The following is a 22,157-nucleotide window of genomic DNA, read 5'->3' as shown; positions in this document are numbered from 1 at the left end:
AAAAAGGATGTTTAAAACGTTTTGCTGGCATGTTTAATCGTTTTGTGAGGTACATTGGTGATAAAACTTATTGGGGCATAAATTTTTTCCACATGGCTGACCGGTATTTCTGCATAGAAACAGTTAACTGAAACTCCCAATGTTGTAATATTGAGTAGGAGGGGCCTATTTTAGCGTTTTTTTGACGCAGTAAAAATTCAGGCTCAGTCTTCCTGCTTCTTCCTGCATGACACAGGTCATCTCCAGAGAGCTTAGGGGACTTCAAAAGTCATTTTGAGGGAGGTAATCAGTCACAGCAGACCTGTGACAGTGGTTTTGACTGTGTTAAAAAACGTTTTTTCTTTATTACTTATCCGTTTTGGGTATTAAAGGGTTAATCATCCATTTGCAAGTGGGTGCAATGCTCTGCTAACTTAATACATTTACTGTGAAAATTTGATTGCTATAACTGATTTGGTTCATTGTTATTTCAACTGTGACAGTTTATTTGTGCTTCTTAAAGGCACAGTAGCGTTTTTCTTTATTGCTTGTAAAATTATTTACAGTGTTTTCCAAGTCTGCTAGTTTTATTGCTAGTCTGTTTAAACATGTCTGACACAGATGAATCTGTTTGTTCACTATGTTTGAAGGCCAGTGTGGAGCCCCATAGAAATATGTGTACTAAATGTATTGATTTCACTTTAAATAATAAAGGTCAGTCTTTATCTATAAAGGAATTATCACCAGACAACGAGGGGGAAGTTATGCCGACTAACTCTCCTCACGTGTCAGTACCTTCGCCTCCCGCTCAGGAGGCGCTTGATATTGTGGCGCCAAGTGCATCAGGGACGCCCATACAAATCACTTTACAAGACATGGCTACTATTATGAATAATACCCTGACAGAAGTATTATCTAAATTGCCAGAATTAAGAGGCAAGCGCGATTGCTCTGGGGTAAGAATAGAGCGCGCTGGTGCTATAAGAGCCATGTCCGATACTGCGTCACAGTTTGCAGAACATGAGGACGGAGAGCTTCATTCTGTAGGTGACGGATCTGATCCAGGGAAACCGGATTCAGAGATCTCTAATTTTAAATTTAAGCTTGAGAACCTCCGTGTATTGCTAAGGGAGGTTTTAGCGGCTCTGAATGACTGTAACACAGTTGCTATTCCAGAGAAATTATGTAGGCTGGACAGATACTATGCAGTACCGGTGTGTACTGACGTTTTTCCTATACCTAAAAGGCTTACAGAAATTATTAGCAAGGAGGGGGATAGACCTGGTGTGCCCTTTTCCCCACCTCCTATATTTAGGAAAATGTTTCCAATAGACGCCACTACACGGGACTTATGGCAGACGGTCCCTAAGGTGGAGGGAGCAGTTTCTACTTTAGCTAAGCGTACCACTATCCCGGTGGAGGATAGTTGTGCTTTTTCGGATCCAATGGTTACCTTAAGAAAATGTTTGTTCAACAAGGTTTTATCTTACAGCCCCTTGCATGCATTGCGCCTGTCACTGCTGCTGCGGCATTCTGGTTTGAGTCTCTAGAAGAGGCCATTCACTCAGCTCCATTGGATGAAATTATGGACAAGCTTAAAGCACTTAAGCTAGCTAATGCATTTGTTTCTGATGCCATTGTACATTTAACTAAACTAACGGCTAAGAACTCCGGATTTGCCATCCAGGCGCGCAGAGCGTTATGGCTTAAATCCTGGTCAGCTGATGTGACTTCTAAATCTAAACTGCTCAATATTCCTTTCAAGGGGCAAACCTTATTCGGACCCGGCTTGAAAGAAATTATCGCTGACATTACTGGAGGTAAGGGTCATACTCTTCCTCAGGACAGGGCCAAATCAAAGGCCAAACAGTCTAATTTTCGTGCCTTTCTAAACTTCAAGGCAGGAGCAACGTCAACTTCCTCCGCCCCAAAACAGGAAGGAACCGTTGCTCGTTTCAGACAGGCCTGGAAAACTAACCAGTCCTGGAACAAGGGCAAGCAGGCCAGAAAACCTGCTACTGCCCTAAGACAGCATGAAGGGATGGCCCCCTGTCTGGAAACGGATCTAGTGGGGGGCAGACTTTCTCTCTTCGCGCAGGCGAGGGCAAGAGATGTCCAGGATCCCTGGGCGTTGGAGATCATATCTCAGGGATATCTTCTGGACTTCAAGGCTTCTCCTCCTCAAGGGAGATTTCATCTTTCAAGGTTATCAGAAAACCAGATAAAGAAAGAGGCATTCCTGTGTACAAGACCTCCTAGTAATGGGGGTGATCCACCCAGTTCCGCGGACGGAACAAGGACAGGGATTTTATTCAAATCTGTTCGTGGTTCCCAAGAAAGAGGGTACCTTCAGACCAATTTTGGACCTAAAGATCTTAAACAAATTCCTAAGAGTTCCATCATTCAAAATGGAAACTATTAGGACCATCCTACCCATGATCCAAGAGGGTCAGTACATGACCACAGTGGACTTAAAGGATGCCTACCTTCACATACCGATTCACAAAGATCATCATCGGTTCCTAAGATTTGCCTTTCTAGACAGGCATTACCAATTTGTAGCTCTCCCCTTCGGGTTGGCTACGGCCCGAGAATCTTTACAAAGGTTCTGGGCTCACTTCTGGCGGTTCTAAGACCGCGAGGCATAGCGGTGGCTCCGTATCTAGACGACATCCTGATACAGGCGTCAAGCTTTCAAATTGCCAAGTCTCATACAGAGATAGTTCTGGCATTTCTGAGGTCGCATGGGTGGAAGGTGAACGTGGAAAAGAGTTCTCTATCACCACTCACAAGAGTCTCCTTCCTAGGGACTCTGATAGATTCTGTAGAAATGAAAATTTACCTGACGGAGGCCAGGTTATCAAAACTTTTAAATGCTTGCCGTGTCCTTCATTCCATTCCACGCCCGTCAGTGGCTTAGTGCATGGAAGTTATCGGCTTAATGGTAGCGGCAATGGACATAGTGCCATTTGCGCGCCTGCATCTCAGACCATTGCAATTGTGCATGTTAAGCCAGTGGAATGGGGATTACTCAGATTTGTCCCCCCTACTAAATCTGGATCAAGAGACCAGAGATTCTCTTCTCTGGTGGCTATCTCGGGTCCATCTGTCCAAGGGTATGACCTTTCGCAGGCCAGATTGGACGATTGTAACAGATGCCAGCCTTCTAGGCTGGGGCGCAGTCTGGAATTCCCTGAAGACTCAGGGATTGTGGACTCAGGAGGAGAAACTCCTACCAATAAATATTCTGGAGTTAAGAGCAATATTCAATGCTCTTCTAGCTTGGCCTCAGTTAGCAACACTGAGGTTCATCAGATTTCAGTCGGACAACATCACGACTGTGGCTTACATCAACCATCAAGGGGGAACCAGGAGCTCCCTAGCGATGTTAGAAGTCTCAAAGATAATTCGCTGGGCAGAGTTTCACTCTTGCCACTTGTCAGCGATCCACATCCCAGGCGTGGAGAACTGGGAGGCGGACTTTCTAAGTCGTCAGACTTTTCATCCGGGGGAGTGGGAACTCCATCCGGAGGTGTTTGTTCAACTGGTCCATCATTGGGGCAAACCAGAACTGGATCTCATGGCGTCTCGCCAGAACGCCAAACTTCCTCGTTACGGATCCAGGTCCAGGGACCCGTGGAGCGACGCTGATAGATGCTCTAGCAGCTCCTTGGTTCTTCAACATGGCTTATGTGTTTCCACCGTTTCCTCTGCTCCCTCGACTGATTGCCAAGATCAAACAGGAGAGAGCATCGGTGATTCTGATAGCGCCTGCGTGGCCACGCAGGACCTGGTATGCAGACCTAGTGGACATGTCGTCCTGTCCACCATGGACTCTACCTTTGAGGCAAGACCTTCTAATACAAGGTCCTTTCAATCATCCAAATCTAATTTCTCTGAGACTGACTGCATGGAGATTGAACGCTTGATCCTATCAAAGCATGGCTTCTCAGAGTCAGTTATTGATACCTTGATACAGGCACGAAAGCCTGTTACCAGGAAAATCTACCATAAGATATGGCGTAAATACCTGCATTGGTGCGAATCCAAGAGTTACTCATGGAGTAAGGTTAGGATTCCAAGGATATTGTCCTTTCTCCAAGAGGGTTTGGAAAAAGGCTTATCAGCTAGTTCTTCTTTTTTCTTTTGCACAAGCGTCTGGCAGAAGTTCCAGACGTCCAGGCTTTTTGTCAAGCTTTAGCTAGGATTAAGCCTGTGTTTAAAACTGTTGCTCCTCCGTGGAGCTTAAACTTGGTTCTTAAAGTTTTTCAAGGAGTTCCGTTTGAACCCCTTCATTCCATTGATATTAAACTTTTATCTTGGAAAGTTCTGTTTTTGATGGCTATTTCCTCGGCTCGAAGAGTCTCGGAGTTATCCGCCTTACATTGTGATTCTCCTTATCTGATTTTCCATTCAGACAAGGTAGTTCTGCGTACTAAACCTGGGTTTTTACCTAAGGTAGTCTCTAACAGGAATATCAATCAGGAGATTGTTGTTCCGTCATTATGTCCTAATCCTTCTTCAAAGAAGGAACGACTTTTGCATAATCTGGACGTAGTCCGTGCCCTGAAATTCTATTTACAGGCAACTAAAGACTTTCGTCAAACTTCTTCCCTGTTTGTCGTTTACTCTGGGCAGAGGAGAGGTCAAAAAGCTTCGGCAACCTCTCTCTCCTTTTGGCTTCGTAGCATAATACGTTTAGCCTATGAGACTGCTGGACAGCAGCCCCCTGAAAGAATTACAGCTCATTCCACTAGAGCTGTGGCTTCCACCTGGGCCTTTAAAAATGAGGCCTCTGTTGAACAGATTTGCAAGGCTGCGACTTGGTCTTCGCTTCACACTTTTTCAAAATTTTACAAATTTGACACTTTTGCTTCTTCGGAGGCTGTTTTTGGGAGACAGGTTCTACAGGCAGTGGTTCCTTCCGTTTAAGTTCCTGCCTTGTCCCTCCCATCATCCGTGTACTTAGCTTTGGTATTGGTATCCCATAAGTAATGGATGACCCGTGGACTGAATACACTTAACAAGAGAAAACATAATTTATGCTTACCTGATAAATTTATTTCTCTTGTAGTGTATTCAGTCCACGGCCCACCCTGTCTTTTTTAAGGCAGATCTAAATTTTAATTAATACTCCAGTCACCACTGCACCCTATGGTTTCTCCTTTCTCGTCTTGTTTCGGTCGAATGACTGGATATGAGATGTGAGGGGAGGAGCTATATAGCAGCTCTGCTTGGGTGATCCTCTTGCAACTTCCTGTTGGGAAGGGAATATATCCCATAAGTAATGAATGACCCGTGGACTGAATACACTACAAGAGAAATAAATTTATCAGGTAAGCATAAATTATGTTATTGCTACACCTCACTGACGAGGCCCAATGAAGGCCGAAACGATCGTCTGGGGTTGCTGTGTTCCTTGTTCAGAGAGGAATTGCCTGGTATTTCGGCGCTGGACTGACCGTAATAGGCGGAATCAGACTGATATACTACAGGAAAGTTCTTCTCTGTGAAAAGCTTTACTGGGCTATAAGAAGCTGCACCCAGGTGGTAAATCGTCATAGAGCAGGCTAACAATAGTATTGAGCCAGTTGTTCGTTTCTGTGAGTGTGCTTCTCTCTGTGTGTGTATATGTATGTGTATATGTATGTATGTATGTGTGTGTGTGTGTATATATGTATGTATATATATATATATATATATATATATATATATATATATATATATATATATTTATATATATATATATATATATATATATACATGTATGTATATATATATTGTAATACTGCTTTACAGTATTAATTACACTTTGCAGATTGTCTAGTAATATACTTTTTTTTATATCCCTTTAGAAGGACATGAAACCCAAAATCTTCCTTTCACGATTCAGATACAACATACAATTTTTATCAATTTTCCAATTTAGTTCTATTACCTAATTTGCTTTATTGTCTCGTTATCCTTTGTTGTAAATCATACCTAGGTAGACTTCTGTCTTTGCCTTGCCAATGTGTTCAGCTAGCCTGCAGTAGTGGATTGCTGCTCCTTAAACAAAGGATACCAAAAGAATGAAGAAAAATTTATAATAGAATTACATTGGAAAGTTGTTTTAAAATGTATGCTCTCTGCATCATGAAATACATTCTTTCGGTTTCATGTCCCTTTTAATGTTGAAAGCTAGCAATCTTATTACCTTGCAATGAAAGTTGAAGTGATAACCCACTGTCTTCCTTTGACTGTCCTTTCTGTAGAAAGCCAAAAAAAAGAAAATGGAAACTGTAAAACCTTCAGATCTTGGAGTGGACCTAACAAATCGTATCCACATTGTGAGTGTTGAGGATCCCCCACAGAGGCAGTCTGGTGTGAAAGTGGAGACTGTAGAAGACCTGATTGCCAAGCTGAAAGAGAGCGGTCACATCTAATCATATGAAGTAGGTGATCCTAATCCTTAGAGATCCTCACAGAATAAAGGGCATCAACTCTACCAGGCCATTCCCATCAGGCTTTTATAAAAACAGCTAAGGAACATCCTTTATTTTTAGCTATCTCGTAAACCTATTACCCGCTTCTTACATTCTTAACAAGTATTCCCTCAAAACGGAAGCACTAGATTATCATTACATCATTTTAAAAAGTCTTTATTTAGAGTCTTATTTCTCTATAAACAGAAAAAATGGTATCTAATTTACATAATATTTGGCAAAATTACACTTAAAGGCTTAGGGACATATAGATAATAGATAATTATATATGCAAAAAATACTCAATCAATATGCAACAACCAATATAATGCTGGACAATCCCATACATCTATTTATATTTATATTCGAAAAGAGACCATTCTAGCTATATCCATACTAGGCTTAAAGCTAATGGGAACATGGGTATATAAATCAATGTTATATCATCAAAACCCTCTGAATTACCACGCTCATCCCAGCCACTGAGTGGATCTTGGTTAACCCATAAAGGGATGTACAGATGTGGTAGGTCTAGATGCAGACCGTGTGAATTTGGCATCTTCTCCGAGAGCTTTCGCTCTGAGGCAACAGGAGAGACCTTCAGTATAGACACTTGTCTTAACTGTACTGCATCTCATGTGATTTACTTGCTAACATGCATAGACTGTCACCTACAGTATGTAGGTTTAACTATCACTGATGCAAATACACGTATAAGGAATCGCCTTTCAACAATTAAAATAGAAGCAAGCACTCCCCTAGTCAAACACTTTGCCCGCATACATCAGAAAAGTAATATGACATTCAGATGGCAAATAATCGAACAGGTAGGTCACCCCTCGAGGGGGGAGATAGAGGCAAGTTGCTTGGGAAGAGAGATGTTTTGGATCTTCAAATTAAAGACACGGGTGCCTAATCGCCTTAACTCCGAATATGATTTAATCAACTACTGGAAATGAGATCTTATTATTATTTATTATTTTCTGATCCAGTAGCATCTCTCTCTTCTCAACCCTGCCCACATTCCATCATCATATTCTACCTATATTTTGCATATTTTTCTTATGTGTACGTGAGCTTTATGGGACTATATATATATATATATATATATATATATATATATATATATATATATATATATATATACACATGCCTTTTGTACTTAATGCATTTGCATCCTGACATTGTGTGTGTGTATGTTTGTATATATATATTTATTAAAAAAAAAAGTGTTAATTTGCTTATAAACAGTATTTTGCTTGCTTCCAAGTTTTCCCAGTGTGATCTGCACTGTGTGCATATAAATTAATAGTTTACAATCTGTTACAGAAGACAAAAAAGAGCTATATGATACAAAGAAAATAGCTGGTGGGTTGCATCACATTATGGTATAAAAGGATATGCGCTACAAGAAATAGTTATACTAAAGAGTCTTACACACTTCTCAAACATTTTTGCTGCTCACAAAAATATTCTTTATTAAAATAATAATAATAATTAATAATAATTTCTGTATTTTTAGGTTTACAATTAAAGGTAATGAATGTTTAAATACATTGTAACCAGATATGGAATCCTTATACACCACTTTTGCTGTAAAATAACTTTTCTGCAGCTGTACTTCGCCTCACTAATTAGGCAATTAGTTAAACGGATACTTTAAATAGTTTAAACCCAAATAGTTTCTTTCATGATCCAGATAGAGCATGCGATTTTAAGCAACTTTCTAATTTTACTGCTATTATCAATTTTTATTTGTTCTCTTGCTACTTTATTTGAAAAAGAAGGCGTCGAAGCTAAGGAGCCAGATAATTTTTAGTTCAGGAGCCTGGACAACACTTGTTTATTGGTGGGTGAATTTATCCACCAATCAGCAAGAACAACCCACGTTGTTCACAAAAAATGTGCCGGGTTCTAAACTTACATTATTGCTTTTCAATTAAAGATACCAAAAGAATGACAAATGTGATAATCTGAGTAAATTTGAAAGTTGCTTAAAATTGCATGCTCTATCTGAATCATGAAAGAAAAAATTTGGGTTCAGTGTCCCTTTAAAGGGACATCAAACCCAAAAATTTTCTTTTTTTATTAAAGGGACAGTCTACAATAGAATTTGTAATGTTTTAAAAGATACATAATCCCTTTACTATCCATTCCTCAGTTTTGCACAATCAACACAGTTATATTAACATACTTTTTACCTCTGTGTGTTACCTTGTATCTAAGCATCTTCTGACAGCCCCCTGATCACATGACTGTGACTATTTAAAATCTATTGAGTTTCATGTAGTACTGTGTTGTGCTGACCCTAAAATAACTTTCAGAGCGTGAACACAATGTTATCTATATGGCCCACATGAACTAGCAGTGTCCTGTTGTGAAAAGCTAATAAAAAAGCATGTGATAAGAGTCTTTAGTGGCTTAGAAACAGGCAGAAATTTAGAGGTTTAAGTGTTTCAAAGTATAGTAATATAACAATGTTGGTTGTGCAAAGCTGGGCAATGGGTAGTAAAGGTGTTGTCTATCTTTTTTAAACAATAACACTTTCTTTCATGTAATTGGCAAGACTCCATGAGCTAGTGACGTATGGGATATACAATCCTACCAGGAGGGGCAAAGTTTCCCAAACCTCAAAATACCTATAAATACACCCCTCACCACACCCACAATTCAGTTTTTACAAACTTTGCCTCCTATGGAGGTGGTGAAGTAAGTTTGTGCTTGATTTTCTTCTGTGATATGTGCTTCTCAGCATTTTGAAGCCCGGTTCCTCTGAGTACAGTGAATGTAAGAGGGATGTGAAGGGAGTATCACCTATTGAATTCTATGGTTTTCCTTTCGGGAAATCTTTTCATAGGTTCTCTGTTATCGGTCGTAGAGATTTATCTCCTCCTACCTCTTTTCAGATAGACGATATACTCTCACATTCCATTAACTGTTTCAGTACTGGTTTTGGCTATATGTGGATGGATGTTTTTATTTCTTAAAGGGACAGTCTACACCAGAATTTTTATTGTTTTTATTACCTTTATTACCCATTCCCCAGTTTTGCATAACCATCACAGTTATATTAATATACTTTTAACCTCTGTGATTATCATGTATCTAAGCCTCTGCAAACTGCCCCTTTTTTCAGTTCTTTTGACAGACTTGCAGTCTAGCCAATCAGTGCCTGCTCCCAGATTACTTCACGTGCACGAGCACAGTGTTATCTATATGAAATATGTGAACTAACACCCTCTAGTGGTGAAAAACTGTTAAAATGCAATCTGAAAGAGGTGGGCTTCAAGGTCTAAGAAATTAGCATATGAACCTCCTAGGTTAAGCTTTCAACTAAGAATACCAAAAGAACAAAGCAAAATTGGTGATAAAAGTAAATTGGAAAATTGTTTAAAATTACATGCTCTATCTGAATCATGAAAGTTTATTTTGGCCTAGACTGTCCCTTTAAAGACACTCTGCTATGGTTTGGCACTTTATGTGTTAATGTAAAGTTCTAAATATATGTATTGTACTTATATTTGCCATGAGTCAGGTTTATGTATATTTCCCTTTGCAGACTATCGGTTTCAAAAGTGGGAAAACATATTTAGGAAGTAATTTTTTCTTACCTGGGGTATAGTATTTCTTTCATGTAATTAACAAGAGTCCATGAGCTAGTGACGTATGGGATATACATTCCTACCAGGAGGGGCAAAGTTTCCCAAACCTTAAAATGCCTATAAATACACCCCTCACCACACCCACAAATCAGTTTTACAAACTTTGCCTCCAAGGGAGGTGGTGAAGTAAGTTTGTGCTAGATTCTACGTTGATATGCGCTCCGCAGCAAGTTGGAGCCCGGTTTTCCTCTCAGCGTGCAGTGAATGTCAGAGGGATGTGAGGAGAGTATTGCCTATTGAATGCAGTGATCTCCTTCTACGGGGTCTATTTCATAAGGTTCTCTGTTATCGGTCGTAGAGATTCATCTCTTACCTCCCTTTTCAGATCGACGATATACTCTTATATTTACCATTTCCTCTACTGATTCTCGTTTCAGTACTGGTTTGGCTTTCTACAAACATGTAGATGAGTGTCCTGGGGTAAGTAAGTCTTATTTTCTGTGACACTCTAAGCTATGGTTGGGCACTTTATTTATAAAGTTCTAAATATATGTATTCAAACATTTATTTGCCTTGACTCAGAATGTTCAACTTTCCTTATTTCCAGACAGTCAGTTTCATATTTGGGATTATGCTTTCAATTATCATATTTTGTCTTACCTCAAAAATTTGACTTTTTTCCCTGTGGGCTGTTAGGCTCGCGGGGGCTGAAAATGCTTCATTTTATTGCGTCATTTTTGGCGCGGATTTTTTTGGCGCAAAAATTCATTTCCGTTTCCGGCGTCATACGTGTCGCCGGAAGTTGCGTCATTTTTTGACGTTATTTTGCGCCAAAAATGTCGGCGTTCCGGATGTGGCGTCATTTTTGGCGCCAAAAGCATTTAGGCGCCAAATAATATGGGCGTCTTATTTGGCGCCAAAAAATATGGGCGTCGCTTTTGTCTCCACATTATTTCAGTCTCATTTTCATTTGCTTCTGGTTGCTAGAAGCTTGATGTTTGGCATTTTTTTCCCATTCCTGAAACTGTCTTATAAGGAATTTGATTTATTTTGCTTTATATGTTGTTTTTTCTCTTACATATTGCAAGATGTCTCACGTTGCATCTGAGCCAGAAGATACTACAGGAAAACCACTGCCTGCTGGATCTACCAAAGCTAAGTGTATCTGCTGTAAACTTTTGGTAGCTATTTCTCCAGCTGTTGTTTGTATTAATTGTCATGACAAACTTGTTAAAGCAGATAATATTTCCTTTAGTGATGTACCATTGCCTGTTGCAGTTCCCTCAACATCTAAGGTGCAGAATGTTCCTGATAACATAAGAGATTTTGTTTCTGAATCCATAAAGAAGGCTTTGTCTGTTATTTCTCCTTCTAGTAAACGTAAAAAGTCTTTTAAATCTTCTCTCTCTACAGATGAATTTTTAAATGAACACCATCATTCTGATTCTTTGGACTCTTCTAGTTCAGAGGATTCTGTCTCAGAGATTGATGCTGATAAATCTTCATATTTATTTAAGATGGAATTTATTCGCTCTTTACTTAAAGAAGTACTAATTGCTTTAGAAATAGAGGATTCTAGTCCTCTTGATACTAATTCTATACGTTTGGATAAGGTTTTTAAAGCTCCTGCGGTTATTCCAGAAGTCTTTCCTGTTCCTAATGCTATTTCTGCAGTAATTGCTAAGGAATGGGATAAATTGGGTAATTCATTTACTCCTTCTAAACGTTTTAAGCAATTATATCCTGTTCCGCCTGACAGGTTAGAATTTTGGGACAAAATCCCTAAAGTTGATGGGGCTATTTCTACCCTTGCTAAACGTACTACCATTCCTACGTCAGATGGTACCTCGTTTAAGGATCCTTTAGATAGAAAAATTGAATCTTTTCTAAGAAAAGCTTATCTATGTTCAGGTAATCTTCTTAGACCTGCTATATCATTGGCTGATGTTGCTGCAGCTTCAACTTTTTGGTTGGAAACTCTAGCGCAACAAGTAACAAATCGTGATTCTCATGATATTATTATTCTTCTCCAGCATGCTAATAATTTCATCTGTGATGCCATTTTTGATATTATTAGAGTTGATGTTAGATTTATGTCTCTGGCTATCTTAGCCAGAAGAGCTTTATGGCTTAAGACTTGGAATGCTGATATGGCTTCTAAATCAACTCTACTTTCCATTTCTTTCCAGGGAAACAAATTATTTGGTTCTCAGTTGGATTCTATTATTTCAACTGTTACTGGTGGGAAAGGAACTTTTTTACCACAGGATAAAAAATCTAAAGGTAAAAACAGGGCTAACAATCGTTTTCGTTCCTTTCGTTTCAACAAAGAACAAAAGCCTGATCCTTCGTCCTCAGGAGCAGTTTCAGTTTGGAAACCATCTCCAGTCTGGAATAAATCCAAGCCTGCTAGAAAGGCAAAGCCTGCTTCTAAGTTCACATGAAGGTACGGCCCTCATTCCAGTTCAGCTGGTAGGGGGCAGGTTACGTTTTTTCAAAGAAATTTGGATCAAATCTGTTCACAATCTTTGGATTCAGAACATTGTTTCAGAAGGGTACAGAATTGGTTTCAAGATGAGACCTCCTGCAAAGAGATTTTTTCTTTCCCATGTCCCAGTAAATCCAGTGAAAGCTCAAGCATTTCTGAATTGTGTTTCAGATCTAGAGTTGGCTGGAGTAATTATGCCAGTTCCAGTTCCGGAACAGGGGATGGGGTTTTATTCAAATCTCTTCATTGTACCAAAGAAGGAGAATTCCTTCAGACCAGTTCTGGATCTAAAATTATTGAATCGTTATGTAAGGATACCAACGTTCAAGATGGTAACTGTAAGGACTATATTGCCTTTTGTTCAGCAAGGGAATTATATGTCCACAATAGATTTACAGGATGCATATCTGCATATTCCGATTCATCCAGATCATTATCAGTTCCTGAGATTCTCTTTTCTAGACAAGCATTACCAATTTGTGGCTCTACCGTTTGGCCTTGCTACAGCTCCAAGAATTTTCACAAAGATTCTCGGTGCCCTTCTGTCTGTAATCAGAGAACAGGGTATTGTGGTATTTCCTTATTTGGACGATATCTTGGTACTTGCTCCGTCTTTACATTTAGCAGAGTCTCATACGAATCGACTTGTGTTGTTTCTTCAAGATCATGGTTGGAGGATCAATTTACCAAAAAGTTCTTTGATTCCTCAAACAAGGGTAACCTTTCTGGGTTTCCAGATAGATTCAGTGTCCATGACTCTGTCTTTAACAGACAAGAGACGTCTAAAATTGATTACAGCTTGTCGAAACCTTCAGTCACAATCATTCCCTTCGGTAGCCTTATGCATGGAAATTCTAGGTCTTATGACTGCTGCATCGGACGCGATCCCCTTTGCTCGTTTTCACATGCGACCTCTTCAGCTCTGTATGCTGAACCAATGGTGCAGGGATTACACGAAGATATCTCAATTAATATCTTTAAAACCGATTGTTCGACACTCTCTAACGTGGTGGACAAATCACCATCGTTTAATTCAGGGGGCTTCTTTTGTTCTTCCGACCTGGACTGTAATTTCAACAGATGCAAGTCTCACAGGTTGGGGAGCTGTGTGGGGATCTCTGACGGCACAAGGAGTTTGGGAATCTCAGGAGGTGAGATTACCGATCAATATTTTGGAACTCCGTGCAATTTTCAGAGCTCTTCAGTTTTGGCCTCTTCTGAAGAGAGAATCGTTCATTTGTTTTCAGACAGACAATGTCACAACTGTGGCATACATCAATCATCAAGGAGGGACTCACAGTCCTCTGGCTATGAAAGAAGTATCTCGAATTTTGGTTTGGGCGGAATCCAGCTCCTGTCTAATCTCTGCGGTTCATATCCCAGGTGTAGACAATTGGGAAGCGGATTATCTCAGTCGCCAAACGTTGCATCCGGGCGAATGGTCTCTTCACCCAGAGGTATTTCTTCAGATTGTTCAATTGTGGGGGCTCCCAGAGATAGATCTGATGGCCTCTCATCTAAACAAGAAACTTCCCAGGTATCTGTCCAGATCCCGGGATCCTCAGGCGGAGGCAGTGGATGCATTATCACTTCCTTGGAAGTATCATCCTGCTTATATCTTTCCGCCTCTAGTTCTTCTTCCAAGAGTAATCTCCAAGATTCTGAGGGAATGCTCGTTTGTTCTGCTAATAGCTCCGGCATGGCCTCACAGGTTTTGGTATGCGGATCTTGTCCGGATGGCATCTTGCCAGCCATGGACTCTTCCGTTAAGACCAGACCTTCTGTCACAAGGTCCTTTTTTCCATCCGGATCTGAAATCCTTAAATTTAAAGGTATGGAGATTGAACGCTTGATTCTTGGTCATAGAGGTTTCTCTGACTCCGTGATTAATACTATGTTACAGGCTCGTAAATCTGTATCTCGAGAGATATATTATAGAGTCTGGAAGACTTATATTTCATGGTGTCTTTCTCATCATTTTTCTTGGCATTCTTTTAGAATACCGAGAATTTTACAATTTCTTCAGGATGGTTTGGATAAGGGTTTGTCCGCAAGTTCTTTGAAAGGACAAATCTCTGCTCTTTCTGTTCTTTTTCACAGAAAGATTGCTATTCTTCCTGATATTCATTGTTTTGTACAAGCTTTGGTTCGTATAAAACCTGTCATTAAGTCAATTTCTCCTCCTTGGAGTTTGAATTTGGTTCTGGGAGCTCTTCAAGCTCCTCCGTTTGAACCTATGCATTCATTGGACATTAAATTACTTTCTTGGAAAGTTTTGTTCCTTTTGGCCATCTCTTCTGCTAGAAGAGTTTCTGAATTATCTGCTCTTTCGTGTGAGTCTCCTTTTCTGATTTTTCATCAGGATAAGGCGGTGTTGCGAACTTCTTTTGAATTTTTACCTAAAGTTGTGAACTCCAACAACATTAGTAGAGAAATTGTGGTTCCTTCATTATGTCCTAATCCTAAGAATTCTAAGGAGAAATCATTGCATTCTTTGGATGTTGTTAGAGCTTTGAAATATTATGTTGAAGCTACGAAATCTTTCCGTAAGACTTCTAGTCTATTTGTTATCTTTTCCGGTTCTAGGAAAGGCCAGAAAGCTTCTGCCATTTCTTTGGCATCTTGGTTGAAATCTTTAATTCATCTTGCCTATGTTGAGTCGGGTAAAACTCCGCCTCAAAGAATTACAGCTCATTCTACTAGGTCAGTATCTACTTCCTGGGCGTTTAGGAATGAAGCTTCGGTTGACCAGATCTGCAAAGCAGCAACTTGGTCTTCTTTGCATACTTTTACTAAATTCTACCATTTTGATGTATTTTCTTCTTCTGAAGCAGTTTTTGGTAGAAAAGTTCTTCAGGCAGCGGTTTCAGTTTGAATCTTCTGCTTATGTTTTTTGTTAAACTTTATTTTGGGTGTGGATTATTTTCAGCAGGAATTGGCTGTCTTTATTTTATCCCTCCCTCTCTAGTGACTCTTGTGTGGAAAGATCCACATCTTGGGTAGTCATTATCCCATACGTCACTAGCTCATGGACTCTTGTTAATTACATGAAAGAAAACATAATTTATGTAAGAACTTACCTGATAAATTCATTTCTTTCATATTAACAAGAGTCCATGAGGCCCACCCTTTTTTGTGGTGGTTATGATTTTTTTGTATAAAGCACAATTATTCCAATTCCTTATTTTATATGCTTCGCACTTTTTCTTATCACCCCACTTCTTGGCTATTCGTTAAACTGATTTGTGGGTGTGGTGAGGGGTGTATTTATAGGCATTTTAAGGTTTGGGAAACTTTGCCCCTCCTGGTAGGAATGTATATCCCATACGTCACTAGCTCATGGACTCTTGTTAATATGAAAGAAATGAATTTATCAGGTAAGTTCTTACATAAATTATGTTTTTCTTCAAAATCGACTGTTTTAATTTTCTCGGGCAAAATTTAGGCTTGCGAGGCCGCAAAATGCTGATATTTATTGCGTCATTCTTGGCGCAAGAAATTTTTTGCTGCAAAGTTACGTTCCGTGACGCAAATTCGCCATTGCTGGCGTCTTAGTTGACGCCAGGTTTACTTGCACAAGGTTGCGTCTGCTGTGATGCGAGTTGCATAATTTCCGGATATTGTTAGCTCCAAAAAATTTCAACCTGGACTGTAATCCCAACAGATGCAAGTCTTTCAGGTTGGGGAGCTGTCTGGGGATCTCTGACAGCATAAGGGGTTTGGAAATCTCAAGAGGCGAGGTTACCAATCAATATTTTGGAACTCCGTGCTATTTTCAGGGCTCTTCAAGTTTGGCCTCTATTGAAGAGAGAACCATTCATTTGTTTTCAGACAGACAATGTCACAACTGTGGCATATATCAATCATCAGGGTGGGACTCTCTGTCCCCTAGCTATGATAGAAGTATCTCGGATACTTGCTTGGGCAGAATCCAGCTCTTGTCTAATTTCTGCTGTACATATCCCAGGTGTAGGCAATTGGGAAGCGGATTATCTCAGCCGTCAGACTTTACATCCAGGGGAGTGGTCACTCCATCCAGATGTGTGCTTTCAGATTGTTCGGATGTGTGGTCTTCCAGAAATAGATCTGATGGCTTACCATCTGAACAAGAAACTTCCCAGGTACCTGTCCAGGTCCAGGGATCCTCAGACGGATGGATGCGTTGGCAGTTCATTGGTTTTACCTACCTGCTTATATCTTCCCGCTCTAGTTCTTCTTCCAAAAGTGATCTCCAAGATCATCATGGAACATTAGTTTGTGTTTCTGGTAGCACCAGCATGACCTCACAGGTTCTGATATGCGGACCTTGTCCGGATGTCCAGTTGTCAACCTTGGCCACTTCCTTTAAGACCAGATCTTCTGTCTCAAGGACTGTTTTTCCATCAGGATCTCAAATCATTACATTTTAAGGTATGGAAATTGAACGCTTAGTGCTTAGTCATAGAGATTTCTCTGACTCAGTGATTGATACTATGTTACAGGCTCGTAAATCTGTTTCTAGGAAGATTTATTATCGAGTTTGGAAGACTTATATTTCATGGTGTTCTTTTCATAAATTCTTCTGGCATTTTTTTAGAATTCCTAGAATTTTAGTTTCCTCAGGATGGTTTGGATAAAGGTTTGTCTGCAAGTTCCTTGAAGGGACAAATCTCTGCTCTTTCTGTTTTATTTCAAAGAGAGATTGCTAAATTTCCTGATATTCACTGTTTTATTCAGGCTTTGGTTCGTATCAAGCCTGTCATTAAATCAATCTCTCCCCCTTGGTCTTGAGAGCTTTATAGGCTCCTCCTTTTGAGCCTATGCATTCTTTGGATATTAAACTACTTTCTTGGAAAGTGTTGTTCCTTTTGGATATCTCTTCTGCAAAAAGAGTTTCTGAATTATCTGCTCTTTCTTGTGAGTCACCTTTTCTGATTTTTCAGCAAGATAAGGCAGTTTTGCGAACGTCATTTAAATGTTTACCTAAAGTTGTGAATTCTAACAACATTAATAGGGAAATTGTTGTCCCCTCTTTGTGTCCTAATCCTAAGAATTCTTTGGAAAGATCCTTACATTCTCTGGATGTTGTAAGAGCTTTGAAATATTATGTTGAAGCTACTAAAGATTTCAGCAAGACTTCTAGTCTATTTGTTGTCTTTTCTAGTTCTAGAAAAGGTCAGAAAACTTCTGCCATTTACTTGGCATCTTGGTTAAAGCTTTTGATTCATAAGGCTTATGTGGAGTCGGGTCAGGCCCCGCCTCAGAGAATCACAGCTCATTCTACTAGATCAGTCTCCACTTGTTGGGCTTTTAAGAATGAAGCTTCAGTTGATCAGATTTGCAAAGCAGCGACTTGGTTTTCTTTGCATACATTTACTAAATTCTATCGTTTTGATGCATTTGCCTCTTCGGAAGCGGTTTTTGGTAGAAAAGTTCTTCAGGCAGCTGTTTCAGTTTGATTTATCTGCTTATGTTTTAAGTTTTTTTCTTTTCAATTATAAGGAAAACTTATTCTTTTGATTGTGGATTTAATTTTTCAGCGGAAAATGTCTGTTTTTATTTTATCCCTCCCTCTCTATTGACTCTTCTGTGGAGTTCCACATCTTGGGTATTACTATCCCATACGTCACTAGCTCATGGACTCTTTTTTTTTTAAACAACTTTCCAATTTTCTTCTGTTATCAATTTTGTTTAATTCTCTTTGCATCCTTTATTGAAGAAACAGCAATGCACTCCTGGGATCTAGATGAACACTTTTGTAAGCCAATGAAAATGGACATACGAGTTCAGCTAACATTCAGCAGCAAGCTCCTATGGCTATCTAGATATGCTTTTCAACAAATGATACCAAGATAATGTAGCAAATTAGATAATAGAAGTAAATTGTAAAGTTGTTTAAAGTTAGATGCTCTTTTTGAATCATGAAAGAAAAAAATGGGGTTTCATGTCCCTTTAATTTACAAAAATATCCCCAAATTAACAATTTCCTTATACATTTTATAGTCAGCAGCTGGTATAGCAAGTAATTGGAAACACATTAAGGGGAAACCAATTTTAGAGTACACTATCCCTTTAAGGCTAATAAGTAATATCAACTATGTACTTCCTGCTAAGCCTTATTGGCTGATAGGTACTTCCTGTTAATCTTCATTGGTTGATAGGTACAATTCATGTAAGCCAGTGAGCAGCAGTTGGAGGTCTGCAAGTGATATTGCTATATTACTTTACATGTAAACATTATTTGCTTTCATATGGATGATAGAACATTTTAGTGGTGTCTATTCTAAATGAAAGAATTTCAAAATTCTGTCAATTTTAGCATTTTAGAACTTAAAGGGACAGTCAACACTACAATTATTATTGTTCATAAATATAGATAATGTCTTTACTTCCCATTCCTCAGCTTTGCACAACCAACGTTGTTATATTAATATACTTTTACATTTAGACCTCTAAATTTGTGCCTGTTTCTAAGCCACTACAGACAGCCTCTTATCATATCGCAACAGGAGACTGCTAGTTCATGTGGGCCATATAGATAACATTGTGTTCACACCCGTGGAGTTATTTAAGAGTCAGCATAACACAGCCCTAATTGGCTAAAATGCAAGTCAATAGATAAGTCATGTGATCAGGGGGCTGTCAGAAGAGGATTAGATACAAGGTAATCAGAGTTAAAAAGTATATTAATAACTGTTGGTTATGCAAAACTGGGGATTGGGAAATAAAGGGATTATCTATCTTTTAAAACAATAAAAAATGATATTGTAGACTGTTCCTTTAATTTTTTTACATGTATTATATGATGTGATTTTATGTTCTTTTTTTTTTTTTTTTTTTTTTTTTTTTTTTGTTGTTTTTTTTAATTTGGAGTGGTAGTTATTTCCTACACCCACTTTTATATCTGCACACCAGGAAAACCACCATGATAAACTGATATACATGATTTAATAGGCATCCAGGAAGTTTCTGGTTGGTATGGAAATTGCATTAGTGGTCAAAGCAGGTGCCATACTCCCAAGTGGATGCAGATCAGCCAAGCCAGCCATCAAGGTCACATTGCTGACAAGGGTCTGATACATTTTTGCAGATGGCTTGACAGCATATTGAAGGTATCCCAAAGCGAGGGGCGGGGGGAGGGGTCTCCTGTGGTCATATGAAGCACTCTGAAGCAAAAAGGTTTTTGGCTTTTGTCCTTTCTTCTGTTTGTTACAAATGTGTTAAGAATCTGATTGTCAACCAACAAGTTCCATATTTTTGTGTATATAACCACTGTCTTTTTTTTTTTTTTTTTTCTTGCGTGCTGGTAAATTTACATATCTAGCTATGGGGTGCAGCCTATTTTAGTTCTGATTATCTAGCAGATGACCGTGTCACTAAATAGCATTGTAAGTACCATTAAGCTATCTTAAAATTACAGATAATCTCTAGTACCTTCAATACATTCTACTATAAATTAAAAATGTAGCTTTTAGCCTGTTCATTAAAAAAGAAAGTTTTGACATATAGTTAAAGAAAAAAAAAATTACTTCTGAGACTGAAGCGTCTGCATCTACTGATTCTTGTCTTCGGCATTTGGAGAAGCTGAGTTTGGATGAATGACAGAGTGTGCATTTAGTTTACGCCCCAATCGGCTTCTCTTTAAGTACCCAGAGAGTGCTGAATGAGCTATTAGAATAGCTAAATTACCACGCAGGCCTTTTTTATTAAATGTTTATATGGGCACAGTATTTTAGCACATTCTGCTGGGATCAGATAACAGTATTTGTATTTCTTTCATGTAATTGGCAAGAGTCCATGAGCTAGTGACGTATGGGATATACAATCCTACCAGGAGGAGCAAAGTTTCCCAAACCTCATAATGCCTATAAATACACCCCTCACCACACCCACAATTCAGTTTTTACAAACTTTGCCTCCTATGGAGTTGGTGAAGTAAGTTTGTGCTTGATTTTCTTCTGTGATATGCGCTTCTCAGCATTTTGAAGCCCGATTCCTCTCAGAGTACAGTGAATGTCAGAGGGATATGAAGGGAGTATCACCTATTGAATTCTATGGTTTTCCTTGCGGAAAATCTTTTTATAGGTTCTCTGTTATCGGTCGTAGAGATTTATCTCCTCCTACCTCTTTTCAGATCGACGATATACTCTCACATTCCATTAACTGTTTCAGTACTGGTTTGGTTGGGCAAAATTAGGCTCGCGAAGTCACAAAATGCTGATATTTATTGCGTCATTCTTGGCACGCAAATTTTTTTGGCGCAAAGGTACGTTCGGTGTTGCAAATTCGTAATTTCCGGCATCTTAGTTGACGCCAGGTTTCTTTGCACAAGATCGCGTCTGCCATGACGTGAGTTGCATCATTTTCTGATATTGTTAGCACCAAAAAATTTCATTTTGCGTTGTGCGTCATATTTGCCTCCAAATAATTTAATAATTTAACCCCACTTCCTATATGCCTCTTGCTTTTTTTCTATGCTCAGAGGGCTATGCTGTTTGCATTTTTTTCCCATTCCTGAAACTGCCATATAAGGAAATTGATAATTTTGCTTTATATGATGTTTTGGTTTTTTTCTCTTACATTTGCAAGATGTCTCAATCTAATCCCGTCTCAGAAACCACTGTTGGAACCATGCTGCCTGATAACAGTTCAACCAAAGATAAGTGTATCTGTTGTAAATTAGTGGAGATTATATCTCTAGCTGTGATATGTAACAGTTGTTATGATAAGCTTTTACATGCAGAGTGTATCCATCAGTACTAGTACAATGCCTGTTGTTTCTACAACATCTAATGTACATGATATCCCTGTGAATATAAAAGATTTTATTGCAATTTAGAAGGCTTTGTCTGCTATTTCACCTTCTAGTAAACGTAAAAGGTCTTTTAAAACTTCTCATAAAGTTGAGGAAATTTCAAATGACCGACAACATACTGTATTATCCTCCTCTGATGAGGATCTATCTGATTCAGAAGATCCTACCTCAGATATTGACACTGACAAATCTACTTTTCTCTTTAAGATGGAGTATATTCGTTCCGTGTTAGAGATGTTGATTACTTTGGATATTGAGGAAACTAGTCCTCTTGATATTAAAACTAGTAAACGTTTAGATTCTGTTTATAAACCTCCTGTGGTTACTCCAGAGGTTTTTCCAGTTCCTCATGTTATTTCTGATATGATTTCAAAGGAATGGAATAGGCCATGTGGTACTTTTTTCTACTTCTAGGCTTAAAAGGTTGTAGCGTTTGCCAACAGTTAGATTGGAGTTTTGGGGAAAAATCCCCAAAGTTGATGGGGCTATTTCTGCTCTTACCTAACATGCTACTATCCCTATGAAAGATACTACTTCCTTTAAGGATCTTTTCGATAGGAAACTTAAATCTTATCTAAGTAAATCTTATTTATATTATGGCTATCTTCACAGGCCTGCCATTTCTATGGCTGATGTTGCAGCTGCATCAACTTTTTGGTTGGAAAGCTTAGCGCAACAGGAAACAGATCCTGATTGTCTAGTATTGTTCGCTTGCTTCAACATGCTAATCATTTTATCTGTGATGCCATTTTTTTATATCATCAAAATTGATGTTAGGGCTTTGTGTCTCAGATATTGGAATACTGACATGGTATCTAAGTCTAGATTAC

The 22,157-nt window shown here is 39.0% G+C and overlaps 1 protein-coding gene across 1 annotated transcript in view; it reads left to right on the top strand.

Moving 5' to 3' along the window:
* Positions 1-22,157, top strand: part of ETFB (electron transfer flavoprotein subunit beta) — a 219,918-nt gene that overhangs the window by 164,458 nt on the left and 33,303 nt on the right. Inside the window, exon 6 of the mRNA XM_053691233.1 lies at positions 6,234-6,413. Coding sequence (XP_053547208.1) covers positions 6,234-6,404 — 171 coding nt within the window. The 3' untranslated portion in view covers positions 6,405-6,413. The remainder of the gene's footprint in view (positions 1-6,233; positions 6,414-22,157) is intronic.

Source organism: Bombina bombina, chromosome 8 (genome assembly GCF_027579735.1).
Source record: "Bombina bombina isolate aBomBom1 chromosome 8, aBomBom1.pri, whole genome shotgun sequence".
NCBI classification, from domain to species: Eukaryota; Metazoa; Chordata; class Amphibia; order Anura; family Bombinatoridae; genus Bombina; species Bombina bombina.
Note: the sequence above shows the minus strand (reverse complement) of the source record. Positions and strands in the feature narration are given on the sequence as shown.